Here is a 20,756-nt window from a genome sequence, read left to right on the forward strand (position 1 = left end):
CAGTATGTCACGGCTGGAGGTGAGCTGTCGCTGCCGAGAAACGGGCATGCTATACTGCTGCAGGAAGATGGCAAGATCAACCAAACTTTTGTGGCTAATGGGGAGGAAATGCAGTACCTTTTAACGTTCACTTTGGGGAGGAGGGCTCAGAAGAACTGCACTGCCAACGCAAGCCTTGTGGTTTCCGCGCCGGATAGCTCTGCTCAGTTTTCGTTGACGCTGAAGTATGGGAAAGAATCGTGGGAGGTTTACGGGTATCATTTGGGGAGCTGGGGAGGTGGAGAGTCTGTAAACTTGGTTATAGAAAGTCAGGATATTGATGCAGAACCCGAATCCACGTGTTGGCCTGTTGTCGACGCGGTTATGTTGAGCACTGTGGGATCACTCAAGCAAGGGGATGGTATGCAGCTCTCTATCTTGTATTCCTGATTTACTTCACTTTGATGAGCAACATAAAATCTTACACATACACAAACACAAACACACAGTAAATAAAAGCTGCAATCGGGTCAGGTTGAGTGGTAGTTTTGCACTATTCAATTGATAATATGCAGACAACACACACACACTGTAGCTAGTCAAGAACTCAAGAACATTATGATACCAAGAAAGATGCATATTTTAATATTATGCTTCTACTCGGCCAAAACTTACTTTTGTTGGGTCGTCACAGATAATCTGCTGCCAAATGGTGGATTTGAGCTAGGGCCAGCTTTCCCAGATTTTCCCAATGATGGAGTTCTATTGGATTCAGAACCAAGTCTGATTGAATCTGCTCTGCAGCAATGGACTGTAACAGGAACTGTTAAATACATAGACGCAAAAAACTTCTTTGTCCCAGAAGGAAAGGCTGCTGTTGAGATCGTATCAGGAGTCTCTGCAGGGGTGCAAACAGCTAAACAACTCGACCAAGGATCAGATTACAACTTGGAATTCATGCTGGGAGATGCAAACGACTCTTGCTCAGGAGTTCTTGTAGTAGGGGTTGCAGCAGGATCATCAGCGCAGAATTTCACAATCCAGAGCAACGGGACTGGTTCAGCCAAGAAATATGCAATGACATTCAAGGGTGCTGGGCCAAGTCCAACCTCAATAAGCTTCCATAGCTACACAACTACACAGAGAGACGATGGTGTATTCTGTGGCCCTGTCGTTGATGGTGTAGTTCTAAAAGTTTCTAGTGGGCACAAAACATATATGCAATTTTCCTTCCTAATGACTGTGCTACTTGCAACAGTTCTGAAATTAGGCAAGCTAATATAGCCAGATATTAGTTCCCAGAGTGTTTTCATCGTTTTGTATTGCTTACCAATGTATTGTACATTTGGACGGAACTCGGAAGAGAACAACTGAGTCGGTTGAAATTCTAAGAAGCATACATGCATACAAATAATTAAAATAGAAACTTCCAAAAATATGGTACTCAAAATATATAAAACATTCCAACATCATATACATCTTATAATCATTTGAATATTTCGATAGTGTTGAACATAACTTTTTACTTAAGGTATGGCAGGTGCATAGTATATGTAATATGACCTGATGGGGCGAACCCAAATCTGTACTATGGGGTAAGCCCTCTGTGACATTTCAATAACATACAGTACAGCTCCATGCTTATCGAACTTCGATTTAAGCCTTCAATCATCTACAGAAATAAAAAGGAAGAACATGTGATGGTATATAAGGGTGGTGGTGCATAAGTGGACATTCCAAATAAAGCAGAGAATTGCACTCTGATTTGTGCCTGTACCTGTACAAAGACTCGAGTATCCTCCGCTAATCCTGTGTTATGTACTGCTAATCGTTTTACACAGAGTTACTCCACTTCACGCGCTTAACCAAAGATTGGTACTCTTGACTTCTAGACCATTCATCAATCTCACGTGCACGGAGAACAGGAAGAGGATGGGAAAGTTGCTTCGTTTGAGCATTTCTGAGCAACAGTGTTGAACAAGATGAATATGTAGCATGGATTCAGAATCGGGATTCAAGCATGCCATCAGCTTACCTTATATACCACCCAACTGCGCTAGAAGACGCCTTTTCATAAGATCGTGCTTGCTCCAAGAATGCATCCACATTTAACTGATCCGCCATTGAGGGGCAGCCACCAGCTAGTTTCATCAGGACAGAGATGACCACCTCTTGTGAGGGAGGGCATGAAAGGATGATTAGAGAATAATAACTATATATGATTGTAAAGTGATAAAATAATTCTATTGGAGACTTCTCGTGAAAGACAGTCTAATGGGCCAAGACCCACCAGACAGGTCATGACCCAGAAACACTAAATCAGCAAAATTACTAAAATTTCTATGGAGATGAACTTGAACGCAATTGTATCTACCTTTGGATCCCGAGCAACCAGAAGAGCTGCCCTATCACAAGTAAGTTCTGCTGCCCGAAGCCAACGGAAAAGCTGTTCTTCTAATTGTTGAGCAATAAAACCACCAATACCTGTGATGGGGCAATCACAAGGCTGACCATTTTTAACAATCTTCATAACTAATCGAAAAATGTCAACTGATCTGACAATGTAGAACTTACCAGGCACAGAATATGCTCCAACAGTAAGAATATTAGCAAATGTAAGCCATACACCATGGTCACACTTGAGATGACCCAACTCATGAGCCAGAACAGCCTGCATATGAGACGGAAAGGAAACATCAATACACTGGAAATTTCCACCCTATCGCTCCAAATATGTTCCTGAAAAGATAGGGTTTTGAGCACTGCTAGAAGTAATATTAGTTTACTTGACTGATAGAATGCTGACCTGCAACTCCTTTCTCGACAAAAGCTCCACTAAGCTTGTATGAACAACAACAAAAGGTTTCTTCCCACTGATGGCCAAAGTGTATGCATTAGGCACGGGGCTTTGGCGTAAATAAGGTCCGGTGCCTCAAGGTTGAGCATACTGGCAGCCTCTATCATCAACTCGTGTAGTTCAGGAAGCTTTGAAGCAAGAAAATAAACTTTTAGGTCGGAGATCCACATTGAAGCTGCTAAGTTTTATGCAAAAGGAAAACTAAAACTGGCATGCAGTTGGAAAATGAATGAAGTTTAATTATGAAAGTCGGGAAGCAGAAATTTAACTCCATCAGAAACAACTCAAAGGTCCTCCCTTATCAGAGAAACTCCTATTATGTGTAAAGGAACTTTTTGTGTTTGTGAGTTGCAGTCGGTTCAAATTTTTATCCAACCTGAACATGAAAATTGGGAAAAGTGGAGTAAACTCAGAAAGATATACACCTGATTCTTGGAAACAAGAACAGATGTCCTATATTCTCCAGAAGCATGACTTGCTCAGTGACAGATCCTGGAACCATAAATTGCAATCAACATTCAACTCATATCCATCAATTGGCTACCACGATGTATATTGCATTACCATCTCTTTTAAAAGCTCAAGTTGTTGGAAAGACAACCATCCAACATAAACTCTTCAAGAACATTTACCTCGGGTGATAGATAGAGTTAACAATACATAGGATCAAGTATTTGAAGGATTACATGATCCATAAGTTCAAAACTGTTCAGTCATCAAAGTAATCAACCAATCCTTGCACATAAAAACTTTTTGATGAGCAAAAGATTAATGATACATCAAATCAAGGTGATGATGAGATTCCACAACAGAAACTTGTGAAATCTCTCACAATCAAACATCTTCAAAATAGTGGTATTCAAAACGCATTTCTAAAAATCTCACTCACAATCAGCGAAACAGCTTACTAGCTTAGTTCTCTACTACCTCAGAATCACAAGTATAGCTAAAAGACGACAGCGCATCACATTAGCTACTAAATCAGAAATAGGAAATCCATTTCTGATAGCAAAATTGCATTACCTAATAAAGCTTTTCCGATTTCATTTAATCCCGGAATCGCTTTCAAAATCAGCGTATTCTGAAACAGCATAGAAAACATTAATAAAAATCAAACAGAAGTACGAGAGCTTCACCAACAAGAATCGCCTAAAATTAATTAAAAACTAAATTACTTGTCGATCGAGAGGATGTCTGATATCATCCGCATCAAGGTCGCGAATAGCAACGGACGAAGCAGCTCTACAGACGAAATTACCACTTCGCCGCTCACGCTTCAGCTGATTCAGCTTAAATCCGGCGGAAAAGGTGATTAGCGGCGTATCTGCGGCGCTGGAGCAGAAGCTAATCGGGGAGAGCTTCACCGAGAAGTTGAGGGAAGAGAGAGAAACGGCAGCCATCGGAGGAGGACGGAGAGATAGAAGCAGGCGCACGTTAGCTTATGCGGTGAGGAGACTGTTCCGTTGGTGTAATGCGCACACACGAGGGCAGTTTTCGTTTTGTTTTATATCGCCGTACGTTTCCGTCCACAACCGCAATCCTGGTAATTATTTGCCGCCATTTCGTTTTCTGTTGACTTAATAATTATCAATCCGATTTTCATTTAATAACTTGTTAATGAGTGGTTCATACAATTAAAATATTAACAAAAAAACTTGTATCAATTTTCAATCTTTTTAAGAAGCACAAATATTTAGGACCACAATATTATTTTTCAATCTTTTTACTTTGGTATTTTACTTAGGAGTGTGTTTTGTTTGATCGCCTTGCTAATATTGTTTACTTTAACTTTTATTATTTTATTTGAGTTAAAAGATTTCTCACATTTCATATATAGCATTCATATTATTCCCTGCCTTCATCACCAATTTAACAAATCCATGCCGCCTTCAATTCTTAATTTCATTGCTACGATCACCATTATTAGAGCATCCACATCAGTGCTTGTCAGCAATATCGTCCGTCTACTGTGATATGGTCTTTTCTTTTATAAAAAAATCAAAATTAATTAAAAAAACATTTAAAAAATATATATATTACCACTTCCCAATAAATTATATCCGTTTTCTACACACTTTTAATTTATTTTTCAATATTCTTTTCCCAAAATTCACATTTTTTTCTATAAATACCCCACTTCAACACAAAAAAATTCTCATCACACTAGACAATTCCATCTATTCTATCATCTAAATTCTCTCATCTATTTTCTCATCAATTCTCATCTATTCTCTCATCTAAATTCTCATTAATTATGTAATTTTTAATTTGTAGGATTTTAATTATGTATTTTTTTATTTTTTAGGATTTTAATTATATAATTTTTATTTTTTAGGATTTTAATTATGTAAGTTTTATTTTTAGGAATTTAATTATGTAATTTTTTTAATGTGTTTTTATATTGTAGAAATGTTTTTAGTAATTGAAGTTTAAATTGAATAATAGAATGATGAGACCCTTAAACTTGTACTTGCGGAAGAGCAGAGATATGGGTGTTGTCTTTCTTGTCTAGACAAGAGAAAAGTGGGTTAAGTCACCTCCGTACTCTTATTTAAGAGACGGGTGTGGACTTATTATATTGCTATTGGGTCATATATCCTTCCCAATATACTAGAATTCTTTTGTGTTGTCATAGCGTTTTTCCCACTTATCATATATAGCATTCATTTCATTCCTATGCAACACCACCAATTTCACAAGTCCGTGTCGCCTTAATTTCTTACCTTTACTTCTAATCGTGTTTTCTCACTTTTCGTATATAACATTCATTCCATTCCCATGCCTTCATCACCAATTTCGAAAGTTTGCGTCGCCTTCAATTCTTACCTTCACTACTACGACCAACATTATTACGTCACTATTGTGTCATATATCCTTCCCAATATACTTGAATTGTTTTATGTCATCATTGCATGATTGTCGTCGTGTTACTTGCGTATAAGGCTTGTGGTCCTTATTGTGTCATCAACTTGAATCGGAACATGGCATTAATGGCAATGACTTTTATTAACATTAAAAAAATTTGCAAAGATACAGGTAGATCTAAGATAACCAAACCCAAAAGATTTGATATCGAACACAGTGAATAATATTTAACCGGCTATCATATACTAGATCATATACTATCTGATACGATTTTTAGGTTGATTAATTTATAAATAGATAGAAAGAAATAAACAAATAATAGAAAACATAAAACATAAAAACAAATAATACAAAATAAGCTAAGAATTTTAGGAACCACAAAAGCTAATATCCAAAAGACTTCAATTATTCGGCTCTGAGTACTTAAACTATCACAAATGTAAAATTATATCTTCTCAAAGCATACAATTTGTAGATTGCTACCTGTAACCAAGTGTCCTTCCTAGACTAAGACAACAACTTCTAAAAGCTTCTAAGATAAATTTGCTTATTCAAAGCCTCCAAATCTCTCGATTATATTGGCAAATACGTCAATTTCTCCTCTTTCAAATTAGACTACTCACTTCTCGCTCTTGTAATAAAATCCACATGCATTCATAAGATGGCCAATCAAACAAATGTATAAGCACAAGGGAAATCGAAATAACTACAAGAGCTAACAAGGAAAACCAATTGAATAAATAACTTAAAATCATAGCATGTTTACCAAAAATTCTACAAAAGATGTTTTAACTCATAGACAAGTAAAACAACAAAAAGTACTAGACATGAAGAAAACAAAACAAAACCCAAGGTTGAATCATGCAATCTTCGCCTTCTCTGCATGGACTGCAGAGCTCCGCTCCAATGGAAGAATTATATGTGGAATAGATGGAGAGGATTAAGGCCGAGATAAATACTATGAATTAGGTTATGAGGTATGTATAGGCTAGAAAAAGATTTATAATTGGTAAAAAGTACCCTAAAAAATAATGGAAAAGATGGTAAATTGAATTCCTCAATTAATAGGAGAGATTTGACAACAATTTCTTTTCTTCCTTAATTTCCGCCTAATTTTGACTCGTACTGCAACGCTCGTAAAATGGTCATAACTTTTCCACAGAACTCCGATTTAGATGCTCAAGGTACCCACGTGAAGCTATTTCCAAGACGAAGAGAATGGTATATATTTAGCACTGATTGGACTTCAAAATCGTTGGCAGATGGGCTCGAACAGAGGCTGCTGAACCTTGACACTTTTTTGCACCTTTTTTTCTATCTTTTTCTATCATTTATCAACAAACAAGTAAAAATACCAAAATATATAATATACCAATTTAAGAACATAATTTGCAAGATTGACATTTAAAACGAGCCAAATCTAGGCCTTAAAAACATGCAAATCCCGTGTTTATCAGCGGCTTCATCCCCATCTCTTAAAATTCAACAAGAATGTGGCCGCATGTAAATTTTAGAGAGAATTTGGAATAAGGGTCTTAATTCGCGACCTTTCGAAATTAAGGATTAAATTCCGACCTCTCTAATACGAGTAGTCATGTGAATTTTTCGTAATAAGGATTTTTCACTTTTTTATTTTTTTCTTCTTCATTTTTGTTATTATTTTCTTTATAATAATTATAAATTGACCAAACTATCCATTACATTTTACCCAATTTCTCAAAAATTCAATTGAAACTTTGCTCCACTCCACACCGAGATTGTTCTCGCGCTCCCGCCTCCACCCTCCTCTTCCCTCCGCCTCACACCTTGATGAAGCTTCACTTTCATCCGATAAGTTCCTATTTTCCCTCCATCAACTCCCAACCCTTCCTCACCATCACTAAACCTTCTCCCATTTGCAGTCTCATCAAATTCACCCCCAATTTGCACTTTTCTGTCCCTAATATTTTTCATTCCGCTACCATCACAGCCCCATTCCCCCAACTACCTTCAGCATCAAAATTCCCTCCCAAATCAACACCACCACTCACAATACCTTCAATTCTCTCGTTCAAACTCAACGCGCTATTATCAATACTCGACGCGACCAATCGCGAATCTTATTAAATTCGAATTCTCACCGCCAAGTTTGAAGCTTTTCAATGAGCCGAAATCGAAACGTTCAACAAGCTACCTCGGAAGCTGGGATCCCCGCTTGTTGAGCTCAGCTCGCAAGATATTTCGAACTCCAATTCGCCACAAGATGACTACGAGATAACTCCGGTTTGGAGTTGAAGCAAAATTTCAATTGAATTTTTGAAAAATGGGGCAAAAATGTGAGGGTAGTACGATCAATTTATAATTATTGAAAGGAAATAATAACAAAAATAAGAGAAAAAATATAAAAAAGTAAAAAACCCATATTCAAAAATTCATGACTCAAACCCATATTCTAAAAGGCAGCAAATTTAATCTTTATCAAAAGGTCGGTGAATTGATACCCTTATTTCGAAATCTCTCTAAATTTTATTAGTTTTTTCAAGCAAATAATTCAACCACATCGTCAATTTAAAACATGGATAGACTAACTCACCATATAAGAATAGGGGAATCGTAATAATTCTTCACAGGAAAACGAAAAATGTTTAAGTTGATAACTTTACGTCTAGTTTGAAAGTTGCTTGACGACTCAATATATGACAGAATTCATGATTTTTTCTAGGCAACATGCCATCTGCTTGTACAAAAAAAGGATAAAGTCATAAAACCACTCTTTTTGAAATACACAGCCCATAAAATATACTCATAAGCCCAACAATAGACAGTTCCCAGTTGAGAAACTTGTGGTAAATATTGGGCCCGATAATGTTAAGAGGGCCCGAACCCGAATTCGGTCCAGAGTTAAAAACAAGAAATAGCCCTAACTTCACCTTTAGATTCTTCTTCTCCGAATTAAAGTTAGAAACTGTAGCAAAACTGAAGAGAATTTGCACCAATCGACCAAAATAATGGAGTTGCCCAACGATTTCGATCGCCTTCTTTTCTTCGAGCACGCTCGCAGAACCGCTGAAGCAACCTACGCCAAAAACCCTAGCGACGCCGATGTCAGTATACACTCCTTCCACACACTGTGTGTGCGATTTTTCATTTTTCATTTTTCATTTTGTTCCTCTCGTTGATTTCAGCTGTTTTAATTTCTCAATGATTGTTCGAGGATTGCTTGTTTTCAATATGTAAATTATTGTTCGAAGTCGAGTGAGTGTGTAATTAGTTTTTGGAGTTTGTGATTTTTAGGGTTGATTTGTTTGAAATTTTGTTGCAGAATCTGACAAGATGGGGAGGTGTGTTGTTGGAGTTATCGCAGTTTCAGAATGGGCCGGAGTCGAAGGAGATGGTTCAAGGTAGAAATTCTGGTGTTATGCTCTGGTTTGATCCATCATTTGCTCTTGCGTTTTGTATTAGCTGTGTTCAGAAATTTGATTTAGTAGAGTTTGCTAATATAGTAATACTAGAGTCGTGAAATGGAAAGGATTTGCAAACTGAAGTTGATAGAGCCTGGAATTGATTTGTGAGTAGTTTGAAAAAAGTGACAGAGGAGCTGCAACTCTTACTAGTACACGTAGGATAGATACAGTCGTTAGTTGATAGAGTCTGTATTTGTGCATAGTTCTGAATTAGTATTCTCAAAATGTGTAATACACAGTTAGAGAGCTATATATCTTTGAATTGTATCTTTGGGGGTGTTCAGTTTATCCTAGATTGTATCTTGGTATTATTTTATCTAGGAAACCGAACACCACTTGAAGGACGGGTAGTATTGGGAGGGTTATTTTGAGAAACAAACTCTCAGCTGCTTAGTTATTTTGTAGATGCTATTGACAAGCTGGAAAAAGCACTGGTAATTGACCCTAGCAAACATGCGCACTGTGGTGCCTTGGGAATGCATATACATCTAGTGCATTTCTGATTCCCGAGCTGGAGGAGGCTAAGGTTTACTTCGATAAAGCAACTCAGTACTTTGAGCAAGCATTTGAACTGGTATATATGTCTACAAGGAATTTTTGTTTGTGCTATCATATCTCTTTCTGAACTGCTATTTATCTAGTTATTATCTCGAGGAGCCGACGAATGAACTTTACAAGAAATCCTTAGAAGTTACCAGCAAGGTACATTTGCTTTTCCTACCCTTATATGCTCTTTTAAGGATCATGGCTTTAATTTATAATACCCTTGGAACAAAAGATTATAAGATGGCATTGGCATTGGCAGATATTTTTATTGTATAGTAGGGGAAAAATAAAAGATTTAGTTTCATTCTTGTCATCATAGTCCATGGATATGCTAGTGCCAGAATATATGTGAACCTTCTCCAAAACTTATCCTCCAATACATAGTAGTTTGTGTGGCTTATGCCGTTATGGTTTGTCGATTCAAGTTCAGCCTTCATCTTTGGTCTTCACGTACTGCATGGACAGATTTAAATGTTAATTAGAATTTTCATATTTTTGTATGTTCCATGCGAGGCTGAAGATATGGATCAATGGTTTTCTCTTTAATCTATTTACCACTGGTTTTACATCCCAATATTTTAAATTTATTACTATTAACTAGCATGGGTTATGTATATCTATGACGTGTGGTATTTTTGTGCCCTATTTGTCTAGGAGGAAAAGAGCCGTAATGTAGCCATTTATGGTCAATTGATGAAATGCTCTTTCAAAAAGATTGTATCCTGGACTCCTGGTGCAACTGTGAAATGAAAAGTTTTGTTTTTATGTGAACTAATGGGCTATATGTATATATGATGTATCCTATGTGTTCTACTTAGGCGCCTGAATTACACGTGGAGATCCACAAGCATGGGCTGGGTCAGCAGGCTATGGCAGGAGCACCCGCATCATCATCGGCCAGCACCAAGGTACATGGCATATTCGTTGTTTTGATAGGCAAAAACTTGGATATTTTGACTTGAGTTTGGCTACAAATTACATTTTGTTTGACATGTGGAGATCTCTCCTTCAAACAAATTCCTCAGTCCTTGTTCTTTTCTTCATATTCATGCCAACTTCAAGCCTCCTGATCTTGAAATTGGTCACCACTTTTAACACAATCCTCACTCATGAGGTTATAATTAATGTTTTTCCACTTTGAAGGTTTTCCCCCTCCATAGTTCACTAAGTTCACCAACCTTTTTATCCCTATTAGCTGTTGTTGGATTTCCCGTCTGTTGCTAATAAAACACTTGGTTCGTTATAGCAATCCTCATTTCACAACTGAAAACCTTTGTTATATGCAGCAGCAGAGTACAAAGACGAGCAAAAGTAGTGATCTCAAGTACGACATTTTTGGATGGGTAATCCTTGCAGTTGGTATCGTTGCATGGGTTGGATTTGCAAAGTCGAACATGCCTCCACCTCCTCCTCCAAGATAAGCAGCTCGCATCATCTTGGCACCAAGAGGTACTTAGCTCTAGTAGATGGGATAATCTTGAGAAAGCTTATGCTCCTTATCCGTTGAAATTTTTACTAGTTCGTTATTTTTGTGTAACTCATCAGGCAAAAAGATCATCTCTGCACTTGTTTTTAGTTATATATAGTTGGAAGCAGACTTCGATTGATCTTGTCCATTCTTGCTTTTAGTTTGTTGTTTTTAGTTGTGCGAATAAATTGATTGATGCTTTGGTGTCTTCTTTTCCTTTTCTGAAATTTATCAGCTATAACAGAATTCGTCGTTATGTTGGCTACCAAATTGCGTATTAAAACTCGTGACGTTTTAAAGCGGTAGTATATTATTATGGGATAGAGGGTGTATTAATTTTGGATATTAGTTTCTCTTTTTGGTTATGCTTTTGTTACGTCCCATGAGATTAAATTAATCAGTTATATATTTGATTTAGATTTGATTTACCATAGCTACCAACAATTGTGGCTTGGCCATCTAATTTATTTTTCTGTATCAGTCTGCGCCATTCATATATTTTGTGTTTATTTTATTTGAGTTCTAACTACTCCTCTTACTGTCCGAAAATTTGACTTATTTTCATTTTAGTTCATCACTAAAAATTTGTCACTTTCACTTTTACCATTTTAGGATGGATTCTACATTTCACTTATTCATTCTCATTCACATTTTATTATAAAGCTAATATATATAAGTATGACTTATATGTCATTAGTTTTTTAAATTCATATTTTATTATATTTCTAAAACTTGTATCAAATTAAATGGTTAGTTCATATTTTATTATATTTCTTATAACTCGTATCAAATTAAATGGTACTCCCTCAGTCCCAAGGTATTAGACCAACTTTCCTTTTTGGGATGTCCCTAACATATTAGACTTCATTTCCTTTTTGCAAAAGCATCTATCTTATTTTATCTCCACCTACTTTTTCTCTCTTATCTCTCCCACTTTTTCCTCTCTCATACTTTACTCTCTCCACTTTACTTATTTAAATATCAATTCCTTAAATCGTATCTTGAAAAGTGAGTCAATACTTTGGACGGAGGAGTACTAATTACAAATTAGGGAGATGGAGGGAGTAATTTCTTTTGTATCATCTTCTCAGTAGTAGGAGTAGTACTTTTGACTCTACTGTATAGACTCATTGCATTATTAATGAGTGCGACAAGACCACATATCTATATCCATGTACTCCACATATTAATGAATGCGACAAGACAACGTATCTATATCTATGTGACAACATATCACAATCTATTTACATTAAAAAAACATCATAAGTAATAAATTTTGATCAAATTTTACTCCTCATTCCTCAATTTAAAAAGCTGTAGTAAAAGAATTATGATTTCATATTCGTAATATATTAGTATTGATTTTAAATTGATAACGAAGTTATTTGGTAAGATGTTGAGTATAAATCATGAATCATAGTCACTTCTTACACAAAACATTGAAATTTTGTATTTGTTTGATTTAGCGTATGCGTGTGTCAAAATAAAAATGTGATGAATTAGCATTGAGAAAGATGATAGAATTAAGTAGATGTGATTGCATATATTTTCACCTAAATAGGCTCTATCTAAAAATTAGTCCAAGCGTACATATTTTTGAGCGCCATAAATGAAAAGCTTAAAATCAGACAACCGACAGTTGTCCGGCAATGGCGTCTGTAGCCCCCAGCCTAGTAAAACACGTGCGCCAGCATTCCACTCTGCATTCCTCCAAAACCTCAAAACGACGGCGTTACGCCACTTGCATTCACAAAGACTGTTTCAGCTTCATCCAGCTGCCAGTGCTCAGCCCCACGCCGCCAAGAGGACAAGGTTCCGCACTATGTTTTCCGACAGCGTCCTTGTCAGCGACCTCATCGCCGAAGGTGTGTCGGGAGGCGTCGCTCTCTCGCTGCTCAAGCTGTGGGAGCACACTGCTAGGAGACGCGTCTTTGACCAGGTTTATATTTAATTGTTGCTTGAAATAGGGTTGAGAAACTGCTTTTTTAACTCAATTGATGCTTGATTAGGTTTTAATCTTTGCTGTAGAAACAAAAACATGGTGTTGAATTGAATGTCCAATAAGGTTTACACTGGATGACTTATACTAGTAGTATTACTATTATACATACCTGAAACAAGAGCTCTCCAATAAATGTGTTTCGTATTGATAACTGGATCGACAACACATGTATGTATGTGTAATGGCTTGAAAAGAAACCTTATAAAATGATTCAGATGAACTTGTATAGTTGTATTCTATTACACGTGTATATGTGCGCGTAGCAGATCGAGATGATCTATTTATAGAACTCGTACACAACTGTCATCACAGACTATCACTAGACATAACTAATTAACTAACAGTCGACTTCAACGGCTAACTTCAAAGATCCATCTCCAACAATAGCTCTATTATTTGTTTGGTGTCTATGTTTGAGAATCCATATTCAAGCATTTATTAGTCTCTGTATGCTCTTTCTGAACATATTTTTCTCTTGTAGAAACTAAATAGGAAGCTTGTTCACATAACTGTGGGACTAGCATTCATGCTTTGCTGGCCTATGTTCAGGTAACACTATCTTTCCACTGATTTAGTCGAGCGGTGTATGTCTATCTAATTGAGCTCATCATAGATAGTAGTATGTTACAGTTCTGGCCGGCAGGGAGCACTTTTCGCAGCTCTCATTCCCGCTGTTAATATAATAAAAATGCTTCTGACCGGACTTGGTATATTGAAAGATGATGCAACCGTCTTGTCCATGACCAGATATGGGGACTATAGGTATGTCTCAAATGTCATACAAACCAGTTTGTCAAGAAGAAACTGTCTAATGGTAGAATAGTGGCATTCAAGTTTTCTTGGTACTCTCCGAATTCTCATGTTGTAAAAACCACATTAATTTTCTGCGTGTCGTTGACAAGTGTCAAAACATAGCCTGTTTTTGAAGCTTCAACAGCATGATGTGTTGATGCTGCAAGCAAAGATGATTCGAAATCAAGAGCTGCTTCTAAGAATCCGAATAAGTTGATTTAATCCCAATGTCGATTGTCTGTTCAGGGAACTCCTTAAGGGGCCATTGTACTATGCTGCCACAATCACTCTAGCCAGTGCCGTTTACTGGAGGACGTCTCCTATCGCAATTGCAGCAGTGTGTAACATGTGTGCTGGTGATGGTATTCTCTTCTATTCGACTTCTGGTTCCGCACGATTAGTTTCTCCAACGTTGTTAGTCGGATAACCACATTCTTATCAGGTATGGCTGATATTGTGGGGCGTCGTTTTGGTGGCCAGAAACTTCCCTACAATCAAAACAAATCAGTCAATGGCAGTATTGCAATGGCGAGTTTCGGTTTCTTGGCTTCTCTCGGGTAACATACTCTCCTCGTCCTCGTCCTCTGCCTTAAACTTAATGACATTTATGTTCTGAAAGAGACGTATGCCTCAACAGAATCATGATGTACTATGCATCTTTCGGGTTCATGGAAGAAAGCGTTAAATTGGTTATTGGGTTTTTGGTAGTGTCTGTGGCTACTGCTTTAGTTGAATCACACCCTTTCAGCACTGAGCTCGACGACAACTTGACCGTGCCACTGACCGCGGTTTTGGTTGGCAGTTTCGTCTTCTGAGTAGGGCGATGTAACGGACTACGATTGCCACGAATGTGAAATTTTTTTAGCCTAACCTGTTGTAGGAATTTCTTCTTGTAGTTGTAACTTGTGGTATTTAAAACTGTTGATTATTTGTAAATTTTGTTGAGCAGCAAAAAGACAAAAAGATTAAGGGTGTCACTGTTGAAGAAAAGTATTCCTACGTCCTATTTAAACTTAAGTGAATTTAATCAAAAATTAGTTTTATTATTTATTGTATTATATGTGATAAGTAGAAGTGATATATAGAAATTTATATCGAATTGTAACATGATATCGAGCTTGATTCGGATTAATTATACAATATTTAGTAAGAAAATATTTTTTTCTTAAATATACAAATATTAAGTTAAAATTCAATTTTTTTCAAAGTATTGCAAAATGATTAGTATGAAATTTATTTTAAATTAATTAATGTTTATAAAATGATTTTCAATATAAAATGTTGAAAAAAGTTCAGTTATGTACGTTAAAAACTACCTTTTAACAATTTATTTTCTCGTTAGGTAATTATTTTGTGCAAACAAAGAGTTTATTATGTAGTATTGCACGTCATGATGAACTTTGAACTCTAGATAAAACTTTAACTAGATCTTAATCTTATCTTTAGATAAGATTTTTGTGTCGGAGCAAATGTTTTTATTACAAAAATGCACATATGTGAAATCATACAAATTTATCGCGAGCAGCATAATTGTTTTAAATTGAAATTGTATAATTGAAGTATCCGTTTTCAAATTTTACGAGGTTGGTAAAATTTGAACTACTACTAGTAATTTATTTTCGTAAGGAGTAAAAATCAGGTGGTTGTAGCTCACATACTCCACCAGTGTCGATAAGGTAAATGCAATATACAAAAATCCTTATCTTTTTCAACTGTAAATTGAGTTGATTTGCAGAGACAACAATGGCGGCAGTGAGTTTGAGTTTCAATCTGGCGGGGGCGTTCAAGGGGCTCTCCATCGCCTCCAGCTCCTCCTCTTCCTTTTTCAGAGGCGATTTCGGTTCGATTCACGTCGCTCAGCACGCCGCCGTTCTGCTCCCGATGAAGCCGCCGCTGACGATTGAGTCGGCGCACAAGAAAGGAGCTGGAAGCACTAAGAACGGCCGCGACTCGCCGGGGCAGAGGCTTGGAGTCAAAATTTTCGGCGATCAAGCGGCCAAGGCTGGCTCCATTATCGTCCGCCAACGCGGCACCAAGGTCTCTCTATCTCTTTCTAATGCAGCCTTTTTTTTGAATTTAGGTTTTATTGTGAAGATTAGGTGCGTAATTCTGCATTGGAGCATTGTGATTTTGAATTTTGATTCTCTGAACTGTTTGGAGTTGGCATGGTATGAGATTAGGGTTTATTTACTTTATTATTGTTGGATGAATGAATTGAACAATTGGAGGATGCAAATGTCATGCATTTGTGAATGTCGAACCTTATTAGAGTTATTTGTGGATTGGAGGATGAAATATCAAACTAGCTAGGTTGTTTGAAGGGCTTGTTTATGAATATGAATAGAACAATTGGGATTTGGGGGATACGGATTAGTGCTATATGCCGTTGGACAGTGAAAGATATTGAACGTTGGAGCGTAGAATTGTCGAACCTTATTCGTGCTATTTGTTGATTTCTTGGATGAAATGTCAACCTGCTATATGCAATTGGAAACAGCAAATTTTATCTGTGATAATTGCAGTTAGAGGGTGAGAGATTGAATCATACTACTATTACTCCTATTGCAATTGGAAGTAGCAAATTTTACATGTGATATATGCAGTTGGAGGTGAGATATTGAACCTTATTACAACTGCTATATGCATTTGGAAATGCCAAACCTTATTGGTGTGCATTATCCTTTTGTGAGGCCTTCTATTAGCTTGTTTGATGGATCAAGATTGTCACTGTTATAAAACTCTCTTGGTGCTGATTGCTTAAGATTTCATAAAAAAAACCCATCTTGATTTCTAGTGTTTCAAGAACTTAGCCTATGCTGACAAGAACCTCGTCACAACCTCACGGCTTACACTTGATTATCTTCATCTTCATTCTTTCAATTTTGTGCAGTTTCATCCTGGCAACAACGTTGGGCTCGGCCGGGATCACACTATTTTCGCCTTGATAGATGGACTAGTGAAGTTCGAGAAGTTTGGACCAGACAAGAAAAAGGTAAGCCTTTCATCTTCACAAACTTGCAACTTGTGTGAATGCTCAATTTCACTCAAAACTACTGCTGCAATAAACAGATTAGTGTCTCCCCCCGTGAAGTGCAACCGAGAACCCCAACAGTTACAGAGCACGAAAGAGGGAGTCGTTCAGATTACAACGAGCGAAGAAGGGCTAGGAGGGATATTAGAGAAGGCATTGTGGCTGAACCTCAACTGGTTCTTGCCTCTATTCCTGAAGCAGATGAAGATGCAGCATCTTGTTGAGTTTGGTCTAATTAGATATTGCCTTTGCCTTTTGAGTTTGTGTGTATTTAATTTACATTTGGTATTATTTTGAGCAAATTTCATTGTATATCAAGAAAGAATGAAGGCTTGGTTAATTACAATTTTTATTAATCACACAACCCCAAGACTAATCTCATACAACAATCAATCATTGGTCATCCATATCTTCCAAAGAAAATGAGGAAAGCATTACCAAATACAATAAAAAACATCATACTGTCACTCAAATAATTTGATCCTGTAATCAAAGAATATATCACAAAGCTTCAACCAACCAAACTTTGCTGCTAGAGCTTTGATTGGTGAAGAAACGATAAAACAACCAAAACAAGATAACACTGCATTAAACTGCAGACACTATATTATCCCCTTACCCCGAGAACTTCCGTAGAGGTTACGGTACACTGACTTCGTTCGATAGACAAAAATCAAGCTCAAGATACGGCAACCACACAGAGCCCCGACAGGGTCAAGGAAGTCACGAAAGCAAAGGGTCCCTTTTGCTTTTTAGTGTTTCTTCAGCTCTCAAGAATTTGGGGGAAGAGAAGGATATACCACGAGGTATGTAATTTTTTCCGTGAGCTTGTTTCTCTGCTTCACTGTCGTATATGGAACTGCGAGAACACCTGACATTATCAAGAACCTGCAGGGTTGGCAAGGGTGGGGAAAATTGTATAGAGCTGCAAATTTTTTCAGACCAAACAACGGAGGCTGTGCAGGTATGATGGCCCAATGTTCCATACCCGGCCCAACGGGGGAGAGTTCCAAACGTACATCGAGCCAGGCCACCCCATAGCAAAAAATGCCCAAACCCCATAAAGACTTGAGCAACGGCTATGGCTATAGGCCTTGGGTATGCAAGTCACTTTTACAAGCAAAAAAAAAAGGGGGGGGCCAAAAGGAAATCGAGTGAGAACGATGCTGATCATGGAGACGAAAACTTGGGTGTTGTCATACCCGAGAGACTCACTCATTTGGCCCAAGTTATCAATCACAGTCAAACCAGAACCGGAACCTAGCATAAGAGAGAAAAAGATAAGCCAAAGATCAGCCTTAACCAATGCCTCCATCATAGTGAAATCCTCTCCACGGTGTGGCCTTCGTTTCTTGATTCTCACTGCTCCTTCGGCAGCGGCTTGGGCAAGTCTCGACTGAAGCTGAGCGATTCTCTTTTGCCTCTCCGAAGCAGGAAGGAGATCCACTTCTTTTGGCTTTTCATCTTCAATTTCACTGAATATGATATCTGGAGACTCATCTCCGGATCTGCTCGACTGTTGATTATCTGGGCTGAGAAGTGACTCTTCTTCGGGTGGTTTTGGGTCTCGGAAGTTCAAGGTGATAGGGATGACAATAGGGAACAACAGAAGGACAAACAGAATCAGAGTGAAGATTGTAACGACAGTCTCGCTCACGGAGACAAGATCTTGTACGAGCATGACCCCCATCAAATAAGCAGCCAAAATGATGCAGACACCGTAAATGGTTGTGAAACTGTACCCGTCAGACGATCTTACTTGCTTGTGACCTCCTACAGGCCTGATGATGAACATCAGCGCAATGGCCACTATTGTCGGACCAACTGCAATCATAAATATCAGAGAAGCTTGGTCGGGAGAATGCAACAATGCATATACCTGAGTCAAGATTGCTCCACTCAGCCCAGCAAAACCCTTGAGTATCCCCACAACTGGACCTCGGTTCTTTGGGAAGTTTTGCACACAAGACACGAGTGCAGCTGTATTGAAATAGGTCTCACCATTCGTTCCCACAAATATAAGAATGCACATCTGCATATATGAAAGGATATAACAGTCAAAACAGGAAGAGAACCGCGTCCCTACTGAGGAACCGGCTGCAACTATAAAATTGCAAGAACTTTTAACAACTAGAAAGATGCCATCTTCTGCTTCAAACTTTCATATCGCCAATTGTCAATTGATCAAGGCCACCAGAAAAATTGACTGGTCGGCTATGCCTTCAGACGATCAGTCAACCATTTACATTTCCACTTACACAGATTTTAGAACTTGTTTTATTGCAGATAAAACACACATTACCATTAGCATATGATCCTCAACATCTCCACAGAAACAGAAAGTTATAAACACTTTTCTTCAGTTATAGGTAGCAATAGCATCTTTAAGAGAAAAATTCATAGCATTTCATGTGGATATGAATTCATCCCATGTCTAACAGTCATCAATACATCTTACTATCACAAGTTCTCAATAAACACATCCAGAAAACAACCGATTCCAGATAAGGTAAGATCGATTTCATTAATCCTCAACGAACAAATTGTCCCAGGACAAGCACAAACATCAACCCAAAACTAGCTAGGAAAAGAAGAAGCAAGAACTTGAACTGAAAAACAAAGACCAAAATCATTCCACACTAGTCACAAAAACATCAACCTCAACAGCTGGCATAATTCAAGTTCAACGCCTTAAAATCCCCAAAAAAGGCCCAACAACCAAAATTTCATATTCAAACCAATTTAACACACACACACACACATACACAGAAAAACACAAGATCTCGTTCAAAATCAGTAAAAGGCCAAAAGTCAATGGATCAAAAAGTGAAGAACTTGACAAAAAAAAGGGGTAAAAGAAGCACTCACGGCCCACAACGGCAAGACAGGAGTTCTTCCAGTGACAACCAGCCACACCCAACCATATCCAATCAGATTCTGAATCGCCCCAACCAGCAAAACACCCCACAGCGGCAGAAAATCCGTTAAAATCCCAGGTAAAAACCCAACGCTGTCACCCAAATCCTTGGCCACCCCCAATCTCGCAACTTGCTTCTGATTATAGCTCAGATTGCTCTTGATCACCGGCGATATGCTCCCGAATACATAACCAACGCCGCCGCATGATTGCAGCCACATTGCAGCCACGAAAACCAGCCACCGATTGTTATAGAAGGACGTGAACTTCTCTCCGAAACGGCCCATCATTTCGCTTTCCCTCTTTACAATCAGCCCTCAGCTGAATCGGAAAAGCTTTGAGCTCTTGTAGATATTTTTCTCTCTCTCTCTCTGAGACAATTTCACAAACAGTTGGCGTGTGTTTGAGCTGATCTGCTATCTTCTTCTACAATAAAAAGGGGTTAAATAAATGCTTTCCACATCCACATTTTTCACGATTGACTGTGTGGAAGGCGTCGAACGACAATCGTTGTAGTTTAGTGGAACACTTCGATTGATACTGACACACGATTTTTAATTTTTTTATTCAATTTTTTTTGTGATTATCGTACAACCAAAAATAGAATGAAGATGACATTTAAATAATTAAAGAAAAATCATGAAATATCTTCATTTAAATAATCCTGAAATGTTATGAGATTCGACCAATCATGTTGTTGTAATCTGAATATTACATTACGTAATTTTATCTTTTATTAATTGTGTCATCAATATATAAAATGCTGTCATTAATTATGTTTGAAATAACATGATTAATTACTATAAGTATACTATTTTCTTTCTTTTTTTATCTCTTATTTTCTATATGAAATAAC

At 37.6% G+C, this 20,756-nt stretch overlaps 2 protein-coding genes and 4 pseudogenes across 2 annotated transcripts; 4 read left to right on the plus strand and 2 right to left on the minus strand.

Annotated features, from left to right (window-relative positions):
* The first annotated feature begins 1 nt into the window (after window position 1).
* Window positions 2–1,370, plus strand: LOC125198710. Its single transcript, XM_048097009.1, has 2 exons — window positions 2–400; window positions 674–1,370. The coding sequence occupies exons 1-2, from the start codon at window positions 109–111 to the stop codon at window positions 1,261–1,263; spliced, it is 882 nt and encodes a 293-aa protein (XP_047952966.1). The 5' UTR covers window positions 2–108; the 3' UTR covers window positions 1,264–1,370.
* A 36-nt stretch (window positions 1,371–1,406) lies between these two features.
* On the minus strand, window positions 1,407–4,370 carry LOC125198709 (annotated as a pseudogene).
* A 4,235-nt stretch (window positions 4,371–8,605) lies between these two features.
* LOC125198712 lies at window positions 8,606–11,366 on the plus strand (annotated as a pseudogene).
* Window positions 11,367–12,967: 1,601 nt separating this feature from the next.
* On the plus strand, window positions 12,968–14,929 carry LOC125198711 (probable phytol kinase 3, chloroplastic). Its single transcript, XM_048097010.1, has 6 exons — window positions 12,968–13,097; window positions 13,642–13,709; window positions 13,791–13,922; window positions 14,199–14,314; window positions 14,395–14,509; window positions 14,590–14,929. The coding sequence occupies exons 1-6, from the start codon at window positions 12,981–12,983 to the stop codon at window positions 14,765–14,767; spliced, it is 726 nt and encodes a 241-aa protein (XP_047952967.1). The 5' UTR covers window positions 12,968–12,980; the 3' UTR covers window positions 14,768–14,929.
* A 694-nt stretch (window positions 14,930–15,623) lies between these two features.
* Window positions 15,624–17,344, plus strand: LOC125198713 (annotated as a pseudogene).
* Window positions 17,345–17,585: 241 nt separating this feature from the next.
* On the minus strand, window positions 17,586–20,442 carry LOC125198706 (annotated as a pseudogene).
* Window positions 20,443–20,756: the final 314 nt, after the last annotated feature.

Source organism: Salvia hispanica, unplaced genomic scaffold (genome assembly GCF_023119035.1).
Source record: "Salvia hispanica cultivar TCC Black 2014 unplaced genomic scaffold, UniMelb_Shisp_WGS_1.0 HiC_scaffold_209, whole genome shotgun sequence".
Lineage (NCBI taxonomy): Eukaryota > Viridiplantae > Streptophyta > Magnoliopsida > Lamiales > Lamiaceae > Salvia > Salvia hispanica.